The sequence below is a fragment of the Metopolophium dirhodum genome, chromosome 4, assembly GCF_019925205.1.
Source record: "Metopolophium dirhodum isolate CAU chromosome 4, ASM1992520v1, whole genome shotgun sequence".
Classification (NCBI taxonomy): domain Eukaryota; kingdom Metazoa; phylum Arthropoda; class Insecta; order Hemiptera; family Aphididae; genus Metopolophium; species Metopolophium dirhodum.
In genome coordinates, this window is record NC_083563.1 from 31490420 (window position 1) to 31511054 (window position 20635).

Consider the following 20635-nt stretch of genomic DNA (forward strand, 5'->3'; position numbering starts at 1 on the left):
TAATTCATAATATGTTATAAATATTATGTACGCAATTAATCATATAGTAAGAACATAAATGTTTTATTGTGTTGAACAAAAAAGCTCTGATATTAGCTGTAATTTATATATGAACGAAAAATATATATTATATTATAATATGTACTTGTATATTTTTTAATCAATTTTTTTTTTAAGTAAATTATATCAAGTCGTAATTTTATAATATATTGTACCGTTATGTTCATGGTTAAAATAAATGTTAATTCATAATATTGTAATAATTTTATTTCTGTGTTTTATTGTTTTCAACATTTTAGAAATAACCCACTGCAGCTATGCATAACACCATAATTTACCGCAGTCGGAGATATTAAATTAAAACCTTCCACAACTTATTATTATAGAGGTAGGTACAAATAACAAGAATTCATGAATACAATTGATTTACACAGGTTAAAATTTAACTTTAGAACTCTACGTTTTAAATACAATGGACTTTTTTTTAATCTTTTTTAATTTTTTTTACTGTGATCTGAGTTTATAGAGAGTTTTGCTCTTTTCCTACAAAAACAAGAAAACTACAACATTTTGCTCTACAATAAAAATGTAAGTTTTAGAAATAAATATTGTAATCCACTGTCCAAAATGTGACCCAATATCTGTCAATGCAATTTTAATCTCTAGAGGCATTAAAATATTTTTGAAAGCTCACTAGGGAGTATTTTTTTTTATTTTCACAAAATTACGAAGTTTTTAATCTCTGATTTCGTATTAAAACAATGACGCTGTAGTAAAAATATGTCAAATTTAAATTTCTAAAACTCATTACTCAATTCCATTAATCTTATCAGATAAGGCAGTATCAAAATATTATGAAGTTGATAGATGAACTGTCATTTTATGTTATATAAAAACGTTTAGACGTTTACAAGTGTTATAAACCAATGAGATAAAAAATTATTAAAAATAGTCGATTGTTTTTTTAATTAAATTGTATAATTTTATTTAAGTACATGCTTAACTCAAGAGTCAAGATGAAATTGTACAGCAATCATTTTAACAATTTTAAATACTCAGTTGTTTGTTTTTAACTTATTGTATAACCTACGGTTTATAAATTACTAAACATAATTCGTTTACAACTGTAATTAAAAGTTTTAAATGTGCACATGTAAAAACAAAAATATGATTCCAAATTAGGTACAATATATGAAGACATTAGAGTGCCATTATACTTTTAAAGACTAGTAATATTACAAGTAAATTACAAAACAAACTATATTCAACACATTTGGTGAATAAACTGCGAAAAAATTTAATTGAAAAAAAAAATTATCTTAATAAGATTCAAATCAATACAATATAATAGGTAGGTACCTATATAAATTTATAAATATAATAAATAGGTCTAATAGCTTATTGACGTATAATGGATTGTAAGATTTGTAAATTGAAGTGACCCTGTAATTTAGTTAAGTAGTTATTTATAAATGGGGGTTATATTTTTTTTTAAATTTAAAAATACATAGATGATTAAAAATGCTTTAAATTGTATATTAATTATTCTTGAAAATCTGTTTCAAAATCTAAATTTAAAGCAGTGGTGGACCTAGATTTTTTTATGGACGGTACTTTGTTGATAATAAAGCTCCTTTGGTATTTATCATGAACAAGACAGAACTTCGGCGTAAAAACAAGTTTAACCAATTTTTTGGTAGTAGCTTACAATTAATACGTTTAGTTCTACGGGATACTTGAAATCTAAGTAATTTATAGTTTAAAAAAAAGTACAATATGCGAAACGGTGGGTGCTTCAGCTCCCAAGCAGCCCCTCCCCTATATCCACCACTGATTAAAAGTAAGAGCAAAAAGTTATCATAATTTAAATTTATAAATTATTTTGAAACGTCACAGTAATCAAACAGTTCAGAAAAACAATTATTTATAAACATTAAATAATATTACTGTGAAATCTATCAATTTTCTTTTTTTGGACAGGTAGTTCAAATTTTGCCACCCCTCAAAAGTGACCGCTTGCAGGAGCATATTATGCTCCTTTTGCACATATAGTGCGGTGCTGCGCTTGCGCCGTAAGCACACAGGCGGAAAAGCGAAAACCGTCCGGCCGACGCCACCACCGGACGCTCGTGAAAGCGAGTGCGAATTTCACACGACAACAATAATAATATTATTACACACGAGCTTGAAAATAAAAAAACGAGACCGTAGGGGTAGCGGCCGACCGCGAGGCGCACAATCACCGCCGCCCGCCACAATGTTTTGCACCCCACGTTGTCACGGCGGCACGCTCACACACCCACACCTATGAGTAGAGCTGCCTACGCGTGTTCGATCGTCAAACCTAACCTAAAGGTATATACAGGGCGATTTGTTTTTCTTAGCCTTCTCCCGCCTGTTTTCGCGTTTTCAGTAATCTGCAATATTGCAATTTTTCAGTCTTATTATCTTCGTAATAGGTACCTGTAACATAACATTATGGTTAAATATAAACGATTGTAGTTAAATTCAAAAAATAAAAATAAAAATTCGATTTTTATCTAATTTATTTTAGCGATTAACGGCCGTTTTAAGTAGGTACTTTTTTATACTTTCATAAACTTTATAATACAATTTTGATCCTCTTGCAGGTATCAGGGACATAATATACCATATGGTTCAAATTCAAAATCTCTGTTTAATGAATGAATAATAAAAGATGATGTTATCGTTTAAACTTTTAACTTTAAAGGAAAATACTTGTTATCGACACATGACTATAAAAAACCTGCTGTTGAGCTAACTTTTTCAAATTTATTAAGTTTTTGCATTTCACGTCGGGGAAAACTTTACTGCTATATTATTATTATATAATATTCCCGTTTGATGTTAGTAATAATGCTATTATAACGATATTTGATTCAATATTAGAAATATATTTTTCACTTAAATATTTTGAATTACTTCCTTTAAAAATCACAAACATTTCAGCTCTCAATAAGTCATACACTTTAATTATTCAAATACGGTGACATACTTTGTTCTTTGGTATACAATTATGTAGGTGGGTAGGTAGGTATGCATAAATTAATAGCATTTGTTCCTTTCTCATAAATGATAATCAGAGATTAATTTTTCAAATAACTAATCAGTGAAAATGTACTGGTGTATCATTATTTATTAGGATTCGAGAATAACATTAAGGCGTTAGACGATTTTCCATGTTTTATTTTAATCCTTATAATTAACGTTTTCAAACCGCACTACGAATAATATAGCCACTGTTTGAAAATGCAGTTTAATGATTAAATTTGCAAAATAACTGTAGACGTCTTGTATGATATTATTAAATATTATTTAATTAAAATTGGCGAAAAATAATGCAAATTGAAAACAATATACAAATCATATTACAACAATGCGACATCGGCAGTCGGAACGTATAATTTTAAAATTAAAAAAAAGTTGACCGTAAAAACAGGGCGATTGTACTCGAACAATAATCACCCTGTACGCATGCGAGTGTGAAATGATACGTAAGTATAACGTATATAATATATATGCGTATAAATTGTATATTTTGTAATAACGATATATTATTATATTAATACGTATTACATACATGTATGGTGTACACACTACACATAACATATTATAATGACCGCCAGCGACCGGCACGCTCGTCGGCGGCAGAAGCATACTCGCGATATTCTTTATTGGCCACGCGCACCAGCTATTATAATATATTACCTATATAATACCCACCGGCGGTATATTATATACCAGCTCATACAGGGTGATTCGCCAAGCATGCTCACCCTTATTTTTCTTTTAGTTGACTCAAATTATAATTTTTGAAATTTTAAAATATACCTACCTAGGTACTTGTAAAGACCATATTTTCAAGTTCTTCAGATTTTTTCAAAATGTCGATGTACGTAACTAATTCAAAATTTGAACGAGTAGTCTCCGAGTTGTTAAAATGTTTATGCTATAAAGTTGATGATAGTCTTTATAAATGGTTTTAGCATATAATATAATAATATGTTATGTAATATTGGATCAAGTATTTATTATACTTGTTATACCTTTTTACGAATTATAAATGTTGGTTGATTAATATTAATTACTAAGATTTTAAAATTACCATAGTCCTTATTTTTTCCAAACCTATAACCATGGACCTATTGTCTTAAGTATACACAAAGTTAAATAGATAACTCAAAAACTACTCGCTCAAATTTCGATTAAGAAATTATTTGAAAAATTATTCACCAAAAATGTGCAGTAGAAAAGAAGTGTTGTTCTCATTTGAATAAAATAAAAGCATGTATCTCCACAGACACGCCGCTCTTAAGTAGTATAAACAAATCTAGAGAAATTAAAAATAGTATGGTCTTTAAATATACAATTAAAAAAATCTAAAAATCAGATTTTTAATGACTGCGTATTATTGAACATAAAAAAGGGTGATCGTGCAATCCACCCTGTATAGTCATATGTACTAAGACCGACTCGCAATGTTGTTATAAACAAATGCCAACACATATACACACACACACACATACACACACGTCTTCTGGTTCCTGGTTTTCATTCCGGTACAATGCAATAACAATACACGTCTCATATACATATAGCGAGGTACATATACTTACACCTATAAACCTACTTATTGTATCAATATATATATAGCCCCGGGACTTGGGGTTTACGACGGCAGACGACGTCCGGCAGCCGACCAGCGAGCACCGACGACGACGACGACGACCACCACCACGAAGAAGACAGCCCGCGGCACAGTTGTATAATATTGTACAATTTACTTATCCCCCGGCGAATCAGACCGTCTGCTGTTGTTTTAATAATATATATTATATATTACATTATACAGCCGCAAAGGCCGGACAAGCGCCGTGATATGGGATGCGCCGGGAGCAATCCTTTGCCGGCGGGCGACGCGATGGTGGCGTCGGCCACAACCGACAGTCGCACGGTCGCGGTCGACCCGCCGCCGATGTCCGACACCGAAAAAGCGTGTTCGATCGTCAAGAAGGTGGTCGGCAGCGTCAACGTCGACGACGTGGTCAAAAAAATCCAAGGTATAAACATATTATAATACGCACAGGGTAACACCAAAGGGGCCCCGAACTTTTAAAAATATACAAAAGCCTCGAAAATCTTATAGAAATATTATAATCTATTCATATTTCATATTATAATATTATTATAATATGTGATCAATTTAAAGACCGGATTTATATTCTCTTAAAATACCTTAAATATGATGCTAATATTCTCGAAAAAACCTTAAAATATTCTCATTATATTCTCTGAAAAATTTAAAAAATATGCTAAAATATGCAAAATATACAAAAAAAACAAAAATATGCAAAAATAATCGATAAACACCATTCATTATATTTACTTTAATATGCATTTAAAAATTTTTTTTTTTTCAATTTTATATTAATAGTGAGTTAATTATTAGGTATTTAAAGTTGCGTATTCTAATGCACTTTAGTAAGAGTTGGAAATGATAAAATAAAAAATTGTAAATGTTCAAAAATTTTTCTGGGTACCGTAATATTCAAATTAAAAATAAATACAAATTTTTTCTCACAATTTACGAAATATTCCAAAATATGCTAAATGAGTTAAATATTCTCTAACCCATAAAATATTCTCAAATATGCAAAAAAAACTTTTTTCTACGCATTCAGAATTGAACAAATCATCCATATTTTTTACTCTCATAAGACTGCATAGATCCAGTAACGGTATGTAAAAACATATAAATCCGGTCTTTAGTAATCACGAATAAATCAATTTTAAAAACATTTTTTATTTTATTTTTAATGTAAGAAAAAAATAAAAATCAAATAGTAGGTAAGTATCTTGCCCTGTATACTAAATTTACATAAAAATGATAAACATTTTCTTCATACAAATCATTAATTTTTTTTACTAAACTTTGTCATTTTTGGCACACGTCATATAATATGTTATGAGTTATCACCATTTCTCTTTTAATCAATTTGTTTTTGTAAAGCAGGCAGAGCTGTCATGATTATCCATGCTTGCAAATAATTTATTGTTTTAGTTTGAAAATAATTAGATACAGCTATGGTGTTGTTACAGAATAAATATCAAGTAATAATGTAGTGCACGTGTTACTTGATGGTTACCAGTTACTTATTATTTATTAAGGATTTTGCCATATAAAATATGTATAATTAGTTTTTGGGTTGATATTTCTACGAATAATCAATAATCGATAACGTCATTTATGTGGAGCATACTTGCTGTTTTCGATATTAGATTCTCTTTTATAACTGTTGGCCCACTAACACAAACACTATCGGAGGATCCAGCAGAGTTGATGGCTTAGCAGCCGTGGCTACGCCGACACCTACGACCTACACAATATGATGTACCTGTAGGATTTTATAATATTAGCAATCATTGTATAATAGGTACAAAAAATGATTCTGAAGGGAGATGGTGTGATTTTTAGATTTTTTGGTTACAGTACCTTTACACTGCTTACGAGAAACATTATTTTAAACTTTCAATCCTTAGCTATAAAAATTGAAAATTGTATAAGTAACAGTTCATTATTTCATAATGTTATGGTGTTACAAGCGCCCTCACCCTCACCCTCTTTGTTTATCCTAGTCCTGTCTAAATCAATAATTTACGTGGTTGTTAATTTATATAATATTATAGAGGTAATTTTACATATTGTTTAGTTTAAATACCAATAGTCGAATCTCTCGAAATTCCAAAGTTTCGTATAACTTATAAATATTTAATTAACTCACAACACGCGTTATATTAATCAATATATTATTATACCTAGCGACTAGTATAGCACCATCATGAATTTGAATAATCGTCAATCAAACAGTGAATAGGTTATAAACAGACACCATTTTGGATTCTTCCACGAGAATACGTTTACACGTAATTATAGGTTGTTATAAAGATATTCTTATAATAGACTATTATAGGCAGTATAATATCATCGGCTCTAATTAAAATTGTTTTCTTAATAACCACCCTTTCCTGTTCGCTTTAAATCTAACAAATAAAAATTTCAAAAAATTAGGTCGGCATATAGTAGAAGGAAAATATTACACAAAACATTCAAACGGTCAAACGTATAGCAGTTAGCAACGAAAACTTAAAAAGCAAATAATGTATTTCATTAGGTAACTGTGTGTTTTCGCGGATACCTACGATTGCCGATTCTTAATATTATATTGATTATAATTGTTTCAATTTTTTAATATTATTTTATAATTTATTACTCACGGGCCACACAGTATACAAATTATAACTAATAAATTAAAATAAAGGTTTTTTTTATATTATTTTGAATAACAAAAATGTTTTGTTACTCCATAAAATATATCTGAATTCTGAATACTGAATAGTAATGTAATATTATGCATAATGCATACTGCACATTTTAAAGTGTTTTTTAGTACGGTATACTTACGAAGAGCTTTGGGCCATTGAACACATTAATACACAATAACTACAAAATAGAAAAAAAGGTACCTAGGTACTTACTATAATATTATTTTTTAATTATTTGATGGGCAACTAGAATATTTCTCTGAACAATAGTTTTTAAAATACTTTAAAGTAAAATTATGATAAAAAGAACAACACAACAGTTAATACATTTACCAATAGTAGGTATACGTATAACTAAACTTAATGTTATTTTTAAGTTAAATTAATATAAGCTACCTATACATTATTATGCTTGACTTAGAGATAATCTCTTAAAATGCAAACACTAGTTATGTTGTATTATTATTAACATACAATTATATACAAGTTGGGTTATGTATTTTATGTCTTTGTTTTCACATTTATGAAATTTTAATTTAAACTTCATAAAATATTTAAAGACAACTACTTAATAATTTAGAACTTCTATACTATGTGCAATATAAATGTATAATGTAATGGTTAGGTTGGATTAGGTGGGTACAGTGGCGTATTTAAGGGGGGACGAATCCCCTCCCATTGGCTTTGGAGTGTATAATCTTCCATATTGTGTTTGATGTGAATTAATTTATAAACTGCAATACAACTAGTAGAGTCATTAAAGAGGTCATTTGAAACTATGATAAATGCCTAATCTCTTTTTGGTAATATTTATAAGAAAGTTGTAAAATTATGTGAAGATAATCAAATTGTGATTCCATTAGTAAAGAAAAGGATTTATTAAAAATTCGTTACTATTCCAGTTACTGGCTGAACATTTTCAAAATTGAGTTTACTCAAAATAGAGTTACTTACCTATAGGTAAGTGTTACTATAGTAAAATGCAACAAGTAGGTACAAGACAGACTAAATGAACTAGGTACCTACTAACAATATTCATTCAACAATTTAAAATATTAACTCCCTCCGAGAGAAGAATGATACCTACTCTAGATCTAGAATCTAGATAATAATATATTACGTATAAATTTTTGTTTTTATATTATTAACGATGTCATTCATTTTACATGCATTATGTAAGTATATAATATCTATTATTTTATAATTCATAATGAGAATATAAGTATAAAATAAAGTGTGATAATTTTATTATTATAGATTTTATAATCAAACCTATTAAATTTACTATAGTATAAATATAATATAACATATTTTGATTAATTATATTATATAGGTACCTACTAAAATAATTAATATAATTAATTTAGTCTAACATTGTAGGTGATATTGTTTGATAAATTGTATATTAATAATGTAAACCTGTTTAGTCCCCACTACCCTCTTCTCCTAGAAAATATTTCCTCAGGCACTGATGATGTTGACGAAACAAAATTGTTCCCCCTTCCTGGCTTAAGGTCTGAGTACACCAATGGATGTTTGAATGCATAAACAATAGATTACTTTGCATTGGTCAGAGCACATTTTCAAATTAGCATTATTGATGGGAATAAACTATTAAAAATATTGAATATATTATGCTTCGACCGTTGCAAAGTAAGCTTCTTTAACAAATAAAATATCTTTACATTTTTTAAATCACTCCAAGTTGCTAAGGTCGTTTTGATGAAAAATTGATGAAGATCGCATAGGCTTTAATAAGTTAGTTTAATGATGTTGTATGAATGGAGAGGGGTGGGGGGCAAAGCCTCCCACAGATCACTTAAGTCAACATAAATCTAGCACCAACCTAAATTTCACACACATTTTGCTTATGGAACGCGGTAGTAAAGACTACGCCAAACGTGTTACTGCTCCAAACGGTGATGACAGATACAAAAATAAAAAATAAATAAATATATAAAAAAAAACACACACACAGCTCCGCTCAGAATCTAAAGTTGGACTCTACACAACATTTATAAAACTGCTTTTTTTAATAATGCGTAGCTTATGTCCTGTGCCTTTTTGTATTGCATATTAATTATTTTTTATTAGCCCTCCTCCCCATTAATGTATATTCCGGACACACATGCGTTGTACTAAAAATGGTTTTATAAATCAAATTGTATGTGTTATTATTTATTCATCGTTTTTTGAATGTGCAATACATAATTTAATTTAATAATTATTTTAAAGCTTATTCATGAATCATACGAATTTATGTGTTTCCATAGCATTTTATAAAACTAATTTAATATGACGTTCTACTTTAAAAAAAAATTAAAACAAATATATCAAAAGCATTTTTAAACGAATAAATAATTAGTGGATGAACATAAAGTCATTTAAATAGAGCATGTTAAAACCTTTTAGATTTTTTTTTAGATACTATTATATTATATAGTAATTTAATGCAGTACACCTATTATAATATGAGATAGTATTAATTAAATTAAAATAGAAATAATTAAAAAATACAATCTGGGCACAATACAAATGCGAGGGAAGAAAAAGTCATCCAATGATAGCACTACCTATTGTTCATACATAACTATCTATAAATGTATATTATATATTTTTTTTTCTCTCTCCTTCTATAGTTATTAGTTAATAATTACTATCATTAAAAAGGTCTCTATATCAATTTCTTTTCAGACGTCGGGCGTCGTGGGGGATTTCCGGGGCTTGTGTGAATGTGTGATAATATGTTTAAAATTATAAAAGCATCGACAATTTTTCTATTGTCAAAGTATTTTTAAAATGCACTTAGAAATGTTATTTTTTATCCTTTAAAATAGGTACCTACGTTTAATATATATATATTTATGAATTTAACAACGTGATTATATTATTCAGAATTGCGGCCAATAACTATATTCTATTGCATCCACTACCACCATGATAGTTTTCAGAAAAAAAAATCGATACACTTAATGCTCTTTTTGTGTTCCTGGGCAACAAACACTAAACAACATGTCAGTAGTAAAAAAGTTTTCCTTTACCTACCCTGCACATACCTACGGAAATAAATTGACATTTGTACTACATTTATACTCCGCATAACTACACGCACACACTGCATATTCTTTCACTTGATGAGCTTTTGACGATGAATGATTTTTTGACAAGTTTCGATTAAATGGGTCAATTGCTGATGAATCGGAAGTGTGAATGTTCACGGTGAGGGTTAGATATGAAGGACGGGCACTGCAAGTGTTCCTATTCTGCCAAGCAGTTCCTCGACAATAGGTTGTGTCCCAGTGAATGATTATGATAAATTGTATCTTTAAAACTACTTAAAGAGAAAAATAAAAGTGAAAAAAAACAGTAAATAATAACAAAACGCCCTATATATTATAATGTGTATTTAATATGTATGTGTATAGGTGCTATTTTTATTATGCCACCTTTTTGTTAGTGTCTTTTAACGCAAGTAGAATTTTGACACCTTTTTTCTCCATTAATATTACTATTCGTTAAAATATAAGGCATTATTTATCACAATTCTATCATTAAACAAAAAAGTTTTCCTTATTTTTTATATGGTACATAGGTACTCAATAGGTACTTTTTAACATAAAAGTAAAATCTACTTACAGATCTCCGAGCAGCAGGCTGGATATACTTTTACAGGCTTTATACCTGTATTATTAAATGTTATTACTATTGGGAGCTCGAATAAACTGAATTTTCAGTGTCCGACTCAAATACTAAGAGTAAATTTAAAACAATATCCCATTTTCGATGATCGCTAATACAGAAGTGTTCAGTTTAAATTTATGATTTATTGACAATAATTTCATATTTTCATTCGGGTGCCCAACCCCCAAGATCGTTGTTTTAACGTTAAACCATTTCCATTAAATTATTTCTCGGTTAATTATAACAGGTGGTGATTACTCGTTAGAGAAACTGGTAGGTAACCTGAATTAAAATGAACAATATATATATATATTCTTAGATATGCATATACATTAATACATTATGTATGCAATTAAAATAGTAATTATTATTTTCAAAATATGTGAATTCAGGTGCGAGGAATGATGGATCATGAATGTATTTATAGTGTCAAATAAAGTGAAATACGAGTTGTACGTAAACACGCGATATATATGTAAACCTATTATATTACCTACTATATCTAATTAATTTTAAAGAAAATATTTCAAATAAAAATAAATTTATTCCAATTTTTTTAATGTGGTATAATCAATGCCATTATCAATTACGTAAATTTAAACGTTAGCTTATATAAACTGTTAAAATTGTTGGACGTTTAAGGTACGCATCAATGCAGCCTTCTTTTCTAATTAAGCTTATTATTTACATATTTTACACGGGGACAGGATCATTCAAATTGAACCTATGTAGGTATACATATACTAGTTAAGTAAAAAATTATTTAACTTACAATGTTGTCGTTAGAATACTTGTAACTCGCATTAATTTAATTTGAACTCTACATAAATTATGCAATATAATGGATGATTATATGAGTATGGAGCATTAGAAATGTATTGATTTTATACGGTGCAGTTGTGTGTTTTATTTTTGTTAGTTCTTATTTTTATTTATCATATTATATTTTATTATTTATTATTTATTGTTCCATACAACTTCATGTGACATTAGTTTTTTTTACAGTTTATTACATTTTACCGTTTTTTTCCAATTTTTTATAAAATATATTTTTAATATGTGAAGAGCAACGAAAGCATCATGTAGATCTATCTACAAATTTAAAAATGTACCTGGCTCGTATTTTGTAAATATGAATAATAATTACACACAAAATTTATACTTACAGCTTTTTTATAGACGTGAAATAATTTTCATAGCTAAAATGAGTTGGAAAATTGTAGAATTTTTAACGATTATTAGTTTTTTTCAATTTTATTAGTAATACCATTGATTATGAATAGTATTCGCAATAGTATTCATAATCAATAAGGTAATAAGATAATACTAACAAATTTTAATACAAGGAAAAATATATATTATGTTATTCTAGTTATTAAGCGTTATAACTATTAAGAGTATGTATGTATTATCGCTGAAATTATATTTATAAATAACAATTGATTTTAAAATAGGTATTCGGATTTTTTTCTTTAATTAAATATAATATTATAATATCACACAAGTGAAAAATGGAAAAACTATTCAATAAACCATGGAATATTTTTCATTTATATTCATAAAGAAACACGAAGTACTTAGGCACCTATATTATATTATATATTACAGCATATACCTAATGTGAAATGAACGATAATAACTAATAAGTAACACTATAAAACTTTCAAGTTGTACTATTCCGTGTACTATATTCCGTGACTATAATCTATTAGATGGTATGGGAATTCGTAAAAAATTACTTGTTGTTTAAATTTACTAAGTGCATACGAAATATAATACAAATACCTTTGTGTACATTTGAATTTTATTGCTAAATGGTAAACAAAAACTGTTAGAAAAAAATAAATTAATACACAGAAATCATAAATAAACCAATTTACATTTTATTTGCAAACGAAAGTAATTTGTTTTTACAATTATTAAAACTATTAAAAACATTTTAGTAAATACTTTTAAACTACAATTTGTCTTACAAATATTATTTTCATATTGGCTAAGTAGGTATTATTTAGGTGAACAATATAATATAGGTACCTACTTAACTATAAAAATTAGTACCTTTGGCTGGTGCTAGGAGCGATATATAGCAACATTTAAGTTTTACAGATAACAAAAAAGATTTGTAAAATCATTTAAAATAAAGTTTGTGCTTTCATATTCGTTTATATTGCGAATTTGGTCAAAGATATTAATGCCATGGGTCGAACAAATTTAGTTAGATGTACTGACGTACTGTTAACTCTATAGTTGATACAGTTATCTGCTGGGCTCCAAAATAATATGGTAAAATAAATAATAAACAAGCCGGAAAAAATAGTGGGAAATTTTAATAAAAGTACGACTGCTCAAAAGAACTTGAAAATGAACAAGAAAAGTTTGGCGAAAAGAACCATACATTAGTTCAATCTACCTATTTGGCTTCTCTCATTCTACCTATTTACTTTAAAGTAGTTTTAAGAATAATAATAACGTACGTAAATTACATCTTTCTGCTACTATTTCAGACCACAGATTTACTTAATTTATACATACAGTATTGAATTCAGTAGACAGAAATATATCCATGTATCTATATGGGGTTATATATTTTTATTCTTTACAATTTGTATTACGTCAATTATAAGTCAATTTGCCATAAAGTTAAAGAACTTCAATTTAAAATATACATTTCACAAGAAAAAATGTTCTTATTCCTCATAAAATGTATAATAAGATATTTAAAGGCATTAACAGTACCTAAGTATTTTGAAACGAATGAAATATTAAATTGTTAAAATATTATTCTCTGTTCTTGAACTAATACATTTATTTTGCAATATTAACCAATACCTATAGGTACTTGGTATAAATAAAATATGGAACAAAATTGTTTTTTTTTTTTGCTTTTTCGCACTGTTTTTTTTATAATAGTACAAACTTGAGTAAAATGTAATATGCATCTACTATTTAAATAAGATTGTGCCAATAAAATATAATTTGTTAATTTGAATAAGTAATATTGTAAATTATAGTCAACTGATATCCACCTAAGTATAAATAATGGTTAATTTAATTATAATAATTTATAATACCTATTGTCTTTTAAATGATTAATAATATTCTATATAATATAATGTACTGTAGATCAGTACTGATTATCTAGGACTTAGGTCTTATATTTAAAGACAATTTTTCTATGCAGACAATATGGCTTTGGGAGTTCTGTTATGGTCTTATTATTTACTGTAAATCGTTTAACAAAATTGTTTAGTAGTGGCTAACCATAATTATTTTAATCCTATGTTTAATTATTTTAGACGTCGGTGGAAGCATGGAAAATTTGATGGACGAGACTCAAGAAAAATTCAGTTCAATATTTGGAAAAGCAGAAAAACAAGTTAATGATGTAGAAAAATCAGTAGAAGACAAAGTAAACGATTTTACTTCAACTATGCCAGAGTAAGTGGCAATTATTATTCCATGGATACTTACATCGTTTGTTGAAATTATAAATGACGATTGACGATAAAGTTATGATTTATACTTATAACTTATAAAAGTTATAAGTATAAGAGTCATACTCCATCACATGTCATTAATAATCTATAGTGTTAATCAATTATCCCTCAGGATCATCTTAAAACCTGTACAAGTTAATTAATTGTTATTTTAAGTACTTATATAATATATAACTATTTATCCGTGTATTTTATTCATAAGCTAATGTAGAGTATAATATAATATAATATGTCAACTGTCAAGCATCAGCGTAGGAATAAGGGTATATATTATAGTGTATTCATCATTGTGTATACAGCGTGACTGAACCAACAAATATTAATAAACAACATAAAAAAAAATTAAATCATATATTTTGTATATCAATTATCAATACTAAACAATTTAAACTACCTACCTCAATTTATGTTCTAATCATATAATAAATTACGCTCTTCCTTTTCATGGTTTAAAAGTATTTTACTTGTCTTAACATAATGCATTAACATATTATACTGTAGATTTAATACATTAAACAAGTAGTAATATATACATATTCAAATATTTATTTTTCTTATTAATTAATTTTAAAAAAAATGTATTATAAATCTCATAATAATTTAAAATACTAATGAAAGTACATAATGTGCATAATTGTATGTTGTTAAATAAATCACCAATCACCCTGCCGAAATCGACGCCTAATAATATATTATACTTACGGTGCGCCGAGTCACCGAGGGTGGGTTTATACACCAAACAACCTTCTTAATTCTACAAAAAATAAATTTTTTTTTATCATGATTATTGTCGAACGTGATATCAAGAATTCGTTGACAAATTATAGATATAAGACGACAGTATACGCTTGTAAAAAGATCTTATCCTGACCAATAAAAAACCTATTAGAACTAGAATCGCAGAACCTACTATACCTACAGCCCCAAGCCACCAAAACGCAAGGGCACGCAATATCCGGCCACGCGTATATGCAAAACATAGATATTTATAGAACACTCCGACACTCGTGACGTGGTAGTAGGTATACGTGCCACAATATTACCGTCTATAACAATAATATTGTGTACACGGGTCACTGAAGACTTATACATTTTACGATGTAACATAATATGAACGTACCTATTTGATAGTTGTAGAATGTAGGTCTATATTGAGTATAGTTATTAGGTATTACTAACAATTTATTGTACACTTTATTGCCCATTACGATTACGAATATGTTTCTGATGACTAATTATAATGATATGACTACAACTAACGTCCCATGTTAAAAATATAATTTTTCTTGAAACACCCACTCATGATAACATTTGATAGATATTAGGTATGTATTGTGACAAATCAATCTAGCTCACTCAATTCGATATGAAAAAAATGCACCGGGATATTCGCACTATACCATTGACGTGGTTCATTATCCCGGTGCGGGATAGTGTGGAATAATTTACACCGGTTTGTACCATTGAATTTCTAGAATAACAATAGTGTATAATATATTAATATGATAAACCAATTAATTTGTTTTCTTAGGCGTCTCAAAGATATTATAAAAGAGATATCCTTTTAATTTGTTTTATAACAGATTCTTTGCTTGGGTACCTAAAATATTTTTTAGTTATTTATTTTAAATTAATTTTAAGCATGATTAAATTTCCCTTAAAATAATTTTAAAATAAATAACCAAAACATTTTTAAGGATTTAAGCAAAGAATTTGTTATAAAAAAAATTAAAAAAGTGTCTTTAGCCTTTTTTAATATCTCTAACCTATCGATTTAACTTAGACCTAGCTAGTTTTATTTATAAGACTTCACTTCTAACACAATAATATAATATTAAATAATTCATAAACATTATTTTTATCAAATACAATTTCATTCAACAACTCAATTTTATTCTTTAAGCTTGCAAAAATCATTAAAAAATCATTCCTCGTGTTCTGCTCACGCAAGTGTGTGACCGTGCCTTGACCTTTGACTGTTTTAGGTAGACACGCAAATCGTCAGTTAGTAACACTAAATATCGTGTACTTACAATCAAGATCAAGATTTATTTTTAATATTATTATTAACCTTTTAAAGAGGTTATAATTTTATTTTGAATGTATTTTTTTTTAGAAAACCTAAAATACAAGAAGTTATTCTTCTTACAGTTGAAGAAACTAGAGTAATACCAATAGACATACTCAAGTGTGAAGTTCTAACAAATGGAAATGATGCCGTGGTTGAAGAGGTAAATAACAATACAAAAGAAGAACAGACAGAAATAAAAGCAGAAGATTCTCATATCGATGTAAATGAAAAACAAAATGAGGAAGAAGATAAAGTTGAAGAAGAAAAAGTTGAAGAAGAAAAAGTTGAAGAAGAAAAAGCCGAAGAAGAAAAAGTCGAAGAAGAAAATGTCGAAGAAGAAAAAGTTGAAGAAACAAAATCTGAGGAAGAAGTGAAGGAAGAAGAAGAAAAAGAAGAAGAAAAAATTGCTGAAAAAGAAAAAGCTGAAGAAAATTAAGTAGAAGAGTAAATATCAAAGTAGGCAAATTAACTAAAGGACGGCTCAAAACTATATTAAATACATTTTATACCTACAAAGAAAAAGCTATTTGAAAGATTTATATACCTATAGTGGAATTAATAATTTTATACATTATATTTTTTGATAAAATTTTATAGAATTAAAATTGCATTACCAATGTATAGTTATTTTATTATATTGTATACGGTTTTAAGATAATTTTTTTATACTTAATAAAAACAATTTTAAATTTAAATCTACCTTACACATTGAACTTGTTGACGAATTTAACAGGACACAAATGGACATTTTCCGCCTAAAAGGCACCGTTAGACTTCATAAGTAGATTTTTATTATTTTTAAATCGAGTATATTATGAGTAATTATTATTTATTACTGAGGGTTGTAAAGCTTAGTATGGTAATAAAATAAATTAAAATTATTTGATAGTATCAGGAGTACTATGTACATTGACTGTGATATATAATTATAATTAACTATATTATAGAAAAAAGCAAAAACCATGGAAAGAACAATCAATTATTATTTGTAAAAGGACTTGTCAAAAATGTGCATCCTTCTAGTAAAACCTGAAATATCGGCACTGTATTACAATTTATTAAATTACAAAATTTCAAATAAATGATTGCATTTTGAATACATTTTAAGACCATGGTTTTTTTTTATTTTTGAGCACATCGGTGCACAAATATCCTAATTCCTAAACCTATCCTAATTCCTAACCTATCCTACTTATATGTTATAAAGGATGTCGATTTAATCATGTAAGGTGCTACGTCACTATAAAAGCCTCGGATTTACGTCATGTTGAAAACCGTTGGCCCGTAATAATTATATCTTTGATTTATCAAATAATAACTTTGGTACTACGTCGACTGATCAACTTTTTCCAACACCTCAGATGCCAACAACATAACTTCTCCAGGAAAATCAATTTAAAGTGTACCAATATTATTACTTAGTTACAATATACCTTCCATTTCCGTCGGTATTTTCGTAAATTGATACCAATATTGTTTTCCCTTGAACAGTGACTATTATATTGTCCTTTGTCTGCTTGTAACAAGACTAGTCATACCTATCTTATTTGTATATTATATTTTTCTAAAACAAACTTTTCAAGTGAATGTTTTTATTTAAAAAGTGGTATATTTTCAAATAACAATCAAACAAAGTTTTACATAAATCTGTATTGAATTCCGAGAACATTAGATTTGTAATCAATTGTTGCACATGGTTTGTTTCATCGCTTTCTGAACGTGATGTACTTCTGATGTGTTTGTCAGGTTTTACGTGTTGTACAATTGTACGACACAAAAACGTTTTTCACGTTACAGATTATGCAACATAAAATAATACGATAAAAATACAGATTATTGTATTTTACATTTAACTTGGCTACACAATTGGTAAGCTTTTGTTATACATTTTAACATTATGTTACTTTTCAAATGTTATTGTTAATTTTGTAACAAACGTGTGCCGTGTATAATTTTTATAAACGTTAATTATGATTAATCTATTACCCAAATTATAACCGTGCGCACATAAAAAATAATATTATGAAAACCGGCCAAGTGCGAGTCGGACTCGCGCACGAAGGGTTCCGTTTACCACCATCTATAAACATGTTGGCAAAATGGCAACACTGCTTATATTATATATTCTAGGATTTTTAGTATTTTTTGTTATAGCGGCAACAGAAATATATAATCTGTGAACATTTCAACTTTCTAACATACAGCGTGGTGAGTGACGGACGGACGGACGGACGGAGTCTTAGTAATAGGGTCCCGTTTTACCGTACGAAACCCTAAAAATAGATTTATGATGTATTTATTAAATATATTAAATCAAAAAAATACCATAAACATATATTATGTTTAATATAATAATAAACATTTAATAGTGTAATACATAATAATATATATCAGTATGTATATAATTGCAAAAAAAATGTTTTTTTTAAACAATGTCCAGTAGGTATCTGAACTTTTGCGAAATAATTGGGACCACACCTAGTTCGGATAATCGAGATTCCGCCGTATTAAGAAAACCAAGAGAATGTATTTTACAGTCTTACAAGATATATATTTCAAATAATTGATAAACAATAATATTATACAATTCAGCTGTAATACGGCAGCGAAGGGCTGCAAACAGCAGAAAAAGGCAGCAAACGGCTGCAAAGGGTTAGTCATAAATTTTTTTGGGATGGGGGTTGCAGCCTACTCTGGATGTCACTTGTACGGTCTGCCCAGCCCCGGTTGTAGATCGCTGCTCTCACCGGTCCTGGAGCAGTTGTTGAGTGGACATCCTGTTGGCCTGGGTGGCTGCCTGTGGCAAGCCCCGGTCGCTGGCGTTCTGGCCGCTCTTGATGTCTGAAATGCATGTTAGTGCAGAACATTGTTTTATTACTTTTATTTTATTGTGGTCCTGTGGATGGACGTTTTAGGCATGACACATGTATTTTCCGCGGCGGTTGCTGATCGGCGAGGAAAACTCCTTTTGCAATCTACCTTGCTAAGGTCACCGGGCCCCACCATTTTAATGCGATTCTGGCATGAAAATCCTTATGTGCTTTCGATAGATGGTGTGCTCTGTAGTATAATACATCACCCTTGCCGACGATTTTTAGTATTCGTTGTTATAGCGGCAACAGAAATATATAATCTGTGAACATTTCAACTTTCTAACTTTCGTGGTTCATGAGATTACAGCCTGGTGACGGACGGACGGACGAAGTTTTTGTAATTCCAATAATACGGCTGACTGAATGGTTTTAAGTTTAAAACACCTGTTATAATAATTGTAGAGGAGAATTTCATCTAAAAATGTATAGAGTCCGATTTTTTTATATTATTACTAATTATTCAGACAATTATAACGGTAAAAAGTAAAAAAAAAACATTAAATTCATTGATAAATATTGAACGATTGAAAAAATATACCGGAAATCATTTGCCGATCGTAAAATCAAATCTTTTTTACGTGTCGCAAATACTGAGATACTTATCTAGATACCTATCTCTTCTCAGACGATATATTATATCTGTGTTGATATTCACTCACGTTTGCAGTATTATATAATTAATATAGTAGGTACTTGTGCTGAGTTAACCTACCTACCTACCTATATGAAAAAACAAATAAGTTTTGAGTATTCGAGTGTAAGTTGACGTAAAATATTATTTATAGAAGTATGGGACGATTGGATACCTTCATTATGTATTATATTGGCGATAGAAAGTGATAAGCTGTAACGGGCACGATGTGTATGATTTTTATGTGTTATTTTTCCAGTGGCCCGTTACAGATCTCAAGGGCAGCAGATAATTTGTTGTAAAGAGGAGGCTTAGCGAAGATCCTTCATAAGGTTGGTGTACTGATACTGTGGGTATATTATAAGTATAACTTTCTAGACTTTTACAGCAACTTCCATACAAGCGTGTATACCCACTCATCAGCCACCTCTGGCTACGCTACTGATATGGTATACTATTAGGATAATAGGTTTAGAAAATATGGCTATGATGAAATTAAATTTAAAGTGATTAATATTATAATTTTAATTTTATGATT

The 20635-nt window shown here is 28.7% G+C and overlaps 1 protein-coding gene across 2 annotated transcripts; it reads left to right on the top strand.

The window, feature by feature from the left end:
• The first annotated feature begins 4603 nt into the window (after positions 1-4603).
• Positions 4604-17682, top strand: LOC132943181 (rho GTPase-activating protein gacV-like). 2 transcript variants are annotated; one of them, XM_061012043.1, is made up of 4 exons: positions 4604-4794; positions 4874-5081; positions 14322-14463; positions 16639-17682. In XM_061012043.1, the coding sequence occupies exons 2-4, from the start codon at positions 4901-4903 to the stop codon at positions 17027-17029; spliced, it is 714 nt and encodes a 237-aa protein (XP_060868026.1). In that variant the 5' UTR covers positions 4604-4794; positions 4874-4900; the 3' UTR covers positions 17030-17682. The 2 variants fall into 2 exon arrangements, with proteins under 2 accessions (XP_060868026.1, XP_060868027.1); XM_061012044.1 differs by having other exon boundaries at positions 4604-4784.
• Positions 17683-20635: the final 2953 nt, after the last annotated feature.